This window comes from Colobus angolensis, unplaced genomic scaffold (genome assembly GCF_000951035.1).
Source record: "Colobus angolensis palliatus isolate OR3802 unplaced genomic scaffold, Cang.pa_1.0 Scaffold113, whole genome shotgun sequence".
Classification (NCBI taxonomy): Eukaryota; Metazoa; Chordata; class Mammalia; order Primates; family Cercopithecidae; genus Colobus; species Colobus angolensis.
The window spans coordinates 6,703,206-6,712,637 of record NW_012112364.1 but is presented as its reverse complement, the minus strand read 5'-3'; the positions used below and the strand labels follow the sequence as shown (position 1 = coordinate 6,712,637).

Below are 9,432 nucleotides of genomic sequence, written 5' to 3'. Positions count from 1 at the left end.
ACGAGATTGAGACCATTCTGGCTAATACGGTGAAACCTCGTCTCTACCTAAAATACGAAAAATTAGCTGGGCATGGTGGTGGGCGCCTGTAGTCCCAGCTACTTGGGAGGCTGAGGCAGGAGAATGGCGTGAACCTGGGAGGCGGAGCTTGCAGTGAGCCCAGATTGCGCCACTGCACTCCAGCCTGGGCAACAGAGCGAGACTGTCTCAAAAAATAAAAATAAAAAAAAGTGGCCAGGTGTGGTGGCTCGTGCCTATAATTTTAGCACTTTGGGAGAGCGAGGCAGGAAGGTCGCTTGAGTGCTGGAATTCAAGATCAGCCTGGGCAACAGAGTGAGACCTTGTCTCTACAAAAGATAAAAAAATTAGCCAGGTGTGATGGCATGTGCCTTTTGTCCCAGCTACTCAAGAAGCTGAGATGGGAGGATCGCTTGAGCCCAGGAGTTCAAGGCTGCGGTAAGCTGTGATCATGCCACTGCACTTCAGACTGGGCAACAGAGTGAGAAGCTGGGACTACAAGCGAGCACCACCACACCCAGCTAATTTTGTTTATTTTTTGTGGAGATGGGGTTTTGCCTTGTTACCTAGGCTGGTTTCAAACTCCTGGGCTTTCAGTGTCCCGAAGTGCTGGAATTACAGGCATGAGCCATTGCACCCTGCCTAGGCTGAGTCTTAAACTTGTGGCCTCCAGTGATCCTCCCACCTTATCCTCCCAAAGTTCTGGGATTATAGGTATTAGCCGCCTCACCTGTCCACAAGCTGTTTTTGAAGAGAGATTACAAAATAATTTTTTATTGTAGGGCCTTGTTTCTCAAAGCTTCACCATTATCTGAGAGTTGGTTAGAAATGCAGAGTATCAGATCTCAGACCTTCTAATTTAGAATCTCCATTTAAACAAGATTCCCAAGTGATTTAATATGGACAATAAAGTTTGAGAAGCACCTCACCTATAAGTAATACTGCACCATTTTGAAGTTAACAGTAATTTATGATACTGCAGCTGCTATGTAAGGCTAGGAAAGCTGAGTCTTTCCTGAGTAAATCCACAACCTGGATTAATGCCTGATAAGTAATGTTTTAGAAGACTGGGAGATAATAATAGATTTATTTTAAACTATTATGTCTAAAGTATTTTGAAAGTAAATGTACTAATATCTACAATTTACTTGAAATACATAGAAAGAGATGGATTGATTGTTTAGTGGCATGAGTAGACAGAAAGATGTGATTAGGCTGGGAGTGGTGGCTCACACCTGTAATGCCAGCACTTGGGGAGGCTGAGGCAGGTGGATGACTTGAGGCCAGGAGTCCGTGACCAGCCTGGCCAACATTAGAGAGGGAAACACCCTCTCTACTAAAAATAGAAAGAAAAAAAAATTTAGCTGGGCATGGTGGTGTGTACCTGTAATGCCAGCTACTTGGGAGGCTGAGGCAGGAGAATCACTTGATCCTGGGGAACAGAGGTTGCAGTGAGCCGAGATTGTGCCATTGCACTCCAGTCTGGGAGAAAGAATGAGATTCTGTCTCAAAAAAAAAAAAAGTGGCTAATATTTTCTGAGTGTGCCTGTGTGCCAGGCATTACTTTATCTCATGTGTTCTTCATAGCACTCTGATGAGTTAGGTGTCCTCAGTGAGATTATTTGTATAATCTATTACGCTCAGTAGATACTTGAACCTGGAGTCTGACTTAAGAGCTGATGGCTACCACATTACACAATTCCAGACGCCAACATTTACTTTATTATTATTGTTGGCACAGTGGAGTATCATTCACTTGAGATACAAAGTGGATAGTTCCCCTGGGATTGTACATCAAGCGTGTCTGGCCTTAACCACATGTTTATACGCCTGCCTCATCTGTCTCTTAAACTCTTAAATGAAAATGTAAGTTATTTTTCTGATGTGCATTTTGATTTGTTCCATGATTTTTTTCTTGTTTCATTTTTAAGATTCTTGGATCTCCCAGTCAGCTTCATTTCCCCGTAATCAGAAACAGCCAGAGGTGGATTCTTTGTCACCAGTGGCCTTACTTCATAAGCAGAATTTCCAGCCTACAGCCCAACAGCAACTTACTAAACCAGCTAAAATCACTTGTGCAAATTGCAAAAAACCTTTACAGAAGGGACAGACAGCTTATCAGCGAAAAGGATCCGCTCACCTCTTCTGTTCTACCACCTGCCTTTCTTCCTTTTCTCATAAACGTACTCAAAACACACGAAGTGTAACATGTAAAAAGTAAGCAGTACCTTTCAACATTCCTTCATGTAATTGAATACTAATGGTATAAATAAGTAATATAATTGCAGAGCTGGATAGATTTATGGGTAGAATTGTTGCAGGAGGGTCTTCAGGTTTATTGAGCTTGAGCTCCTAGAATATATCCAAGCCATGGACTAGTATGTGCTGTATTTACTCTTGGCAGAAAAATGGAACATAGGTATGAAAATTAATTGCCCTCCTCCCTGCTACTACATTTGCCTCCCCTGCTTCCCCATCTTACACCTTAGTTCTATGAATTTATTACTCGCATCTTTGTTTGTTGGTTTGTTTTTGAGATGGAGTCTCACTCTGTTGCCCAGGCTGGAGTGCAGTGGCATGATTTCCACTCACTGCAACCTCCACCTCCCAGGTTGAAGCGATTCTCCTGCCTCAGCCTCCCGAGTAGCTGTGATTACAGGTGCCCGCCACCATGCTCAGCTAATTTTTTGTATTTTTAGTAGAGACAGGGTTTCATCATGTTGGCCAGGCTGGTCTTGAACTCCTGACCTCAAGTGATCTGCCCACTTTGGCCTCCCAAAGTGCTGGAATTACAGGTGTGAGCTACTGTGCCCAACCTATGACCAGCATTTTTGAATGCATCTAAAAATCTTAAGAACTTGTGGCAAGGTTCTTGTGCTACGAAAGATTTTTATCTCTGACTCTTCTTGTTCTATATCATTTAAGAACTCTTGGCAATAAAGCCAAAAGTGGATTTGCTGCATCCAAAGTTATACTTGATTTCTAGTATTAAATCATAAGAAAATGAAAAATGGCAATTATTCTTAGTATATTTGACTTGTATTAAAATGCAGTGTTCTTAAAGTATGTGTCTATACCTTCTGTTTCAGAGATGCATCTACAAAGAAGGCTGATGTTGTTCTTCCAGTAGAATCAAGCAGATCCTTCCAAGAATTTTGTAGTACATCTTGTTTGTCTCCCTATGAAAACAACCGGAATCTTAAAAAAGGAGTTTTTAATAAGTCAAGATGTACAATTTGTAGTAAATTAGCAGAGGTCTGGATTTTTATACCTAAGTTGTTTAGGCTAACAGTGATAATTTTAACTTTTAAGTACTATTATGTACTTTTTCATCTACATAATGCACATGTTCTGGATGTGTAACATGAAGCTGAAAGGAAGAATAAGGATATGTTAGAACTATCCTATGGGATATTTTATAAATAAAATTCCATTTGCATAGTATCAAAAGTACACATCTGTTTCTATGGAATTGGTTGTGCTTTCAAACAAGGCAATTGTTTTATGGTGGGTTTTGTTCTTCCTGATGACATTCAATAAAAATGTAGTCTCAGGAGTTGGGGGTCTTTCAAGGGCTGGAAAACTACCTTGTGGCCGGACGTGGCGGCTCACGTCTGCAATCCCAGCACTTTGGGAGGCCGAGGCAGGTGGATATCTTGAAGTCAGGAATTTGAGACCAACCTGGCCAACATGGCAAAACCCCATCTCTACTAAAAATACAAAAATTAGCTGGGCATGGTGGCATAAGCTCCTTGGGAGGCTGAGGCAGGAGAATCGCTTGAACCAGGGAGGCGGAGGCTGCAGTGATTCGAGATTGCGCCACTGTACTCTAGCCTGGGCGATAGAGCAAGACTCTGTCTCAAAAAAAGAAAGAAAGAAAAACAAAAACAAAAACAACATACCCATCTAACAAACCTGCACATGTATCCCCTGAAACTAAAAGTTAAAATTAGGAAGCAACAGATCCTGGTACAAGAACACATGGAACAAGTCGAGTGAATGTATGCTGTTTGCTTAACGTTAAGTGATATTGCAGTCTTGCCATTTCTTAGAAGAAACACGCATACAGGCAGTCCTCACTTTATAAAGTATTTGGTAACTAAATTTGGTGTTGGTTACCCTGAGTCATGCATATGAAGGACATGATTTTATCGCAGTTACCAGAGTGAGAACTACCCGGCTTCTAGTTATACAGTCACCATCCTGAATACAGATGATATTGATTCCCTTAGCTCCCTCCACAAATGTTGTAGGGCAGTGAACTTTACTTAAAATACTGTCTAAAAATTGTTGATCCTTGGAGATGAATGACTCACACATATAATCCCAACTGCTTAGGAGGCTGAGACAGGACGGTCACTGGAGTCCAGGAGTTTGAGGTGGAGTGAGCTATGATTGTACCACCGCTTTCCAGCCAGGGTGATAGAGCAAGAGACACTATCAAAAAAAAAAAAAAAAGATTGTTGACCCATTTCTTTTAAGTGGGTCATGTCAAAATCTAAACCAAAGCCAGGTGTGGTGCTGCAAGCCTGTAATGTGAGCTACTCAGGAGGCCTGAGTAGAGGGCTTGCTTGAGCCCAGGAATTCGAGCCCAGGGCAACATAGTAAGAACTTATCTCAAAACTAGAGTTCATTATCTGTTGTTATTAAATGTCTCTTGGGAAGTTATTATTGATTGTATTGCTTTCCTATTCATCTTTTCCTCTTTTGTAAAATCAAAGTGATCTTACAAATAAAGGAAAAAATAAAATATGTTTTTTAAAAATCTTTTACCAGCAAGGCGTGGTGGTTCATGCCTGTAATCCCAGCATGTTGGGAGGCTGAGGCAGGCAGATCACTTGAGGTCAGGAGTTCGATACCAGCCTGGCCAACATGATGAAACCCCATCTCTACTAAAAATACAAAAATTAGCCAGGCATGGTGGCAGGTGCCTGTAATTCCACCTACTTGGGAGGGAGGCTGAGGCAGGAGAATCACTTGAATCTGGGAGGCAGAGGTTGTAGTGAGCCGAGATCGTGCCACTGCCCTCCACCCTGAGTGACAGAGTGAGACTCCATCTCAGAAAAAAAAAAAAATCTTTTCCCTGGGTATAACTTCCTCTGAGATATGATTAGGGATTCTTTGCTTCTGTTACAGAAACTAGTTATCTCATTGCTTGCTGTGCTAAACTAGTTATCTCATTGCTTGCTATGCTAATCTGGTTCATATATCTTAGTTAATGAATTCTGGTTTTTCTTTTAGATTCGCCATGAAGTCAGTGTAAATAATGTAACACATAAACTGTGCAGTGACCATTGCTTTAATAAGTACAGATTGGCCAATGGTCTAATAATGAACTGCTGTGAACACTGTGGAGAGTACATGCCTAGTAAGAGTACTGGAAACAACATCCTGGTGATTGGAGGTCAGCAGAAGAGATTTTGCTGCCAAAGTTGTATTAACGAATACAAACAGGTAATTCTTTTTAATCAGCTTTAAATGATCAAATATATAGTAGCTTCACCCTTACAGCTTACATGAACCAGATTGAGAATTTCATTTAATTCCATTTCGTCATTGTGTTATTGGTTTGTCCCATCTCAAATATTCAAGTCTATAGATTGTTGTAAGCTTGTTTTAAAGTTTACCTTGGGCTGGGTGCAGTGCCTCACTCATGTAATCCCATCATTTTGGCAGGCTGAGGCGGGAGGATTGCTTGAGCCCAGGAGCTTGAGACCATCCTGGGCAGCACAGTGAGAGCTAATCTCTACTAAACATGTTTTAGAATTAGCCAGGCATGACGGCATGTGCCTGTAGTCTCAGCTACTTTGGAAGCTGAGGTGTAAGGATTGCTTGAACCTGGGAGATTGAGGCTACAGTGAACTATGATTGTACCATTGCACTCCAACTGGGCAGCAGAGCGAAAGCCTGTCTAAAAAAAGAAAAAAAAAAAAAGAAAGAAAAAGAAAATGATCAGGGGCAGTGGCTCACACTTGTAATCCCAGCACTTTGGCCAAGGCAGGCAGATACTTGGGGCCAGGATTTCAAAACCAGCCTGGGCAACATGACAAAACCCCCTCTCTTCTAAAAATACAAAAATTAGCCAGGCAAGATGGTGTGTGCCTGTAATCCCAGCTACTTGGGAAGCTGAGGCATAGGAATCACGTGAACCTGGTAGGCAGAGGTTGCAGAGCCGAGATTATGCCACTGCATTCCAGCCTGGGTGACAGAGCAAGACTCTGTCTCAAAAAAGAAAAAGAAAAAGTTTACTCCTGGATGAAGTTAAAAGACTAATTTTTCGGCCGGGCGCGGTGGCTCATGCCTGTAATCCCAGCACTTTGGGAGGCCGAGGCAGATGGATCACCTGAGGTCAGGAGTTTGAGACCAGCATGGCCAACATGGCGAAACCCCGTCTACTAAAAATACAAAAATCCACCTGGCATGGTGGCAGGCGCCTGTAATCCCAGCTACTTGGGAGGCTGAGGCGAGAGAATTGCTTGAACCTGGAAGGTGGTGGTTGCCGTGAGCCGAGATCACACCACTGCACTCCAGCCTGGGTGACAGAGCGAGACTCCGTCTCAAAAAAAAAAAGACTAATTTTTCTTCTTTACCATTTCGCACTTCCACTAAGCACTTGATAATTCTAGTCTCTCTACATTCTGACCAAAATTTGGAGCCAGGTGAGGTGCTCCACGCCTGTAATCTCAGTACTTTGGGAGGCCCAGGTGGGAGAATGAGCTGAGGCCAGGAGTTCAAGACCAGCCTGGTCAACATAGCCAGACCCTGTCTCTCCAAAAAAAAAAAAATTAAAATGTGGTAGTGTCTGTTTTGTCTATCAGGTCTTCAGCCCATTTTTTACTGAATTGTCTTTTTGTTACTGAGCTGTAGGAGTTGTTTGTATTATTCTGGATACATGTATTTTATAAAATAAATGTATTTGGAAAATTTTTTTTTTCTTCTTTTTTTTAAAAAACAGAAAAAATAGCTGGGCGTGGTGGCTCACGCCTGTAATCCCAGCACTTTGGGAGGCCGAGGCGGTTGGATCGCCTGAGGTCAGGAGTTCAGGGGTAGCCTGGCCAACATGGTGAAACCCCATCTACTAGAAATAGAAAAATTAGCCAGGCGTAGTGGTGCAAGCCTTATTTATGTTAAATTACTTTTTTCTTTACATACATTGCAGCTAATATTTAAGAAAGCTTTTGGTTTATAGAAGAACACAATGAACATTAAAAAATAGAAAGGTTCAGGCATGGTGGCTCATGCCTGTAATCCTAGCACTTTGAGAGGCCAAGATGGGAGGATGGCGCTAGTCTAGGAGTTGGAGACCAGCATGGGCAACAGAGTGAGACCGCATCTCTACAAAACAATTTTTTTAATTAGCCAGATGTGGTGGTCGTACACTCGTAGTTCTAGCTCCTCAGGAGACTGAGGTGATTGAGCTATGATTACACCATTACACTCCACCCTGGACAACAGAATGAGACTATCTCTAACAAAATGAAATTTTAAAAGACTTAATATTGTAAGTTGTCTTATCAAAGACGGTTACATGACAAAAGTAACCTAGTAACCTTCTAATTTGGAAATTAAAACTATATTAAGTCTTAATATTTTCCAAGCCTTTTTTATTTCTTAAATGGATGATTTAGGCTGGGTGTGGTGGCTTACGCCTGTAATCCATGCACATTGGGAGGCAAAGGCAGGCGGATCACTTGAGTTCAGGAGTTCGAGACCAGCCTGGCCAATGTAGTGAAACCCCGTCTCTACTAAAAAGGCAAAAATTAGCCAGGCGTGGTGTTGTGTGCCTGTAATCCCAAATACTCGGGAGGCTGAGGCAAGAGAATCACTTGAATGCGGAAGGTGGAGGTTGCAGTGGGCCAAGATCATGCCACTGCGCTCCCGCCTGGGCGACAGAGCGAGACTCCATCTCAACAACAACAACAACAAGAAAAGGATGTTTTTCCTGTGTCTGAGTTCTTGCTAAGTTAAAGGTTGTGAGCTCATAAGCTTCGGAGAAATGCAATAATGCTTATCCTCCAAAAAGCACAAGAATTACACATAGATTATAAATTTTGGTGCCTAGGAAGTAGGCACCAAAAGAGGAGGTAAAAATGAAGAAAAGCCGGGCAGGGTGCCTCACACCTGTAATCCCAGCACTTTAGGAGGCCAAGGGAGGCAGATCACCTGAGGTCAGAAGTTCGAGACCAGCCTGGTCAGCATGGTGAAACCCTGTTTCTACAAAAAATACAAAAGGTTAACCAGGCCGTGGTGGTGAACACCTATAATCCCAGCTACTCAGGAGGCTGAGGCAGGAGAATCGCTTGAATCTGGGAGGCGGAGGTTGCAGGGAGGCGGATGTTGTAGTGAGACAAGATCACGCCACTGCACTCCAGCCTGGGTGACAGAGCAAGACTCCGTCTCAAAAAAAAAAAAAAGAAATATGTATAGTCAAAACTAGGCAACCATATGCCTATATATATATATATATATTTTTTTTTTTTTTTTGAGACAGAGTCTCGCTCTGTCACCCGGCTGGAGTGCAGTAGCGCGATCTCAGCTCACTATAACCTCTGCCTCCCAGCTTCAAGCGATTCTCCTACCTCAGCCTTCTGAGTAGCTGGGATTACAGGTGCGCACCACCATGCCCTGCTAATTTTTATGTTTTTAATAGAGATGGAGTTTTGCCATGTTGGCCAGACTGGTCTTGAACTCCTGACTTGAGGTGATCTACCTGCCTTGGCTCCCAAAGTGTTGGGAATACAAGCGTGAGCTACCACACCTGGCCTAGATTTTCTTAAATTGCTTGCTACTCTGATGCCTAGAATAAAGTGCTCATTCTACCGTGTGTATTTCAGTAATACATAGTAACTCAGTGGGGCACAGTGGCTCACACCTTTAACCCCAGCACTTTGGGAGGCAGAGACAAGAGGACTGCTTGAGCCCAGGAGTTGGAGAGCAGCCTGGGCAACATAGTGAGACCCCATCTCTACAAAAAATAAAAAATTAGTAGGCATGGTGTCACATGGCTGTAGTCCCAGCTGTTTGGGAGCCTGAGGCGAAAGGATGGCCTGAGCCTGGGAGGTCAAGACTGCAGTGAACTGTGATCACAACATTGTACTCCAGCCTTCCTGACAGAGGAAGACCCTGTCTCAAAAAAAAAAAAGAAAAATAGGCTGGGCGTGGTGGCTCACGCCTGTAATCCCAGCACTTTGGAAGGCCAAGGCGGGTCAATCATGAGGTCAGGAGATCAAGACCATCCTGGCTAACATGGTGAAACCCCATCTCTACTAAAAATATAAAAAAAATCAGCTGGGCATGTTGGCAAAGTCCCAGCTACTCTGGAGGCTGAGGCAGGAGAATCACTTGATCCTGGGGAACAGAGGTTGCAGTGAGCCGAGATTGTGCCATTGCACTCCAGTCTGGGAGAAAGAATGA

At 43.1% G+C, this 9,432-nt stretch overlaps 1 protein-coding gene across 3 annotated transcripts in view; it reads left to right on the top strand.

Annotated features, from left to right (window-relative positions):
* ZMYM5 (zinc finger, MYM-type 5) overlaps nt 1-9,432 on the top strand; it is a 38,740-nt gene that overhangs the window by 23,717 nt on the left and 5,591 nt on the right. For 2 of the 3 annotated variants that reach the window (XM_011959013.1, XM_011959021.1), the window contains 3 exons: nt 1,950-2,235; nt 3,108-3,273; nt 5,260-5,472. In XM_011959013.1, the coding sequence (XP_011814403.1) occupies nt 1,950-2,235; nt 3,108-3,273; nt 5,260-5,472 (665 nt within the window). Of the gene's footprint in view, nt 1-1,949; nt 2,236-3,107; nt 3,474-5,259; nt 5,473-9,432 lie in introns of those variants that run through there. The other variant, XM_011959029.1, reaches the window with a different exon arrangement.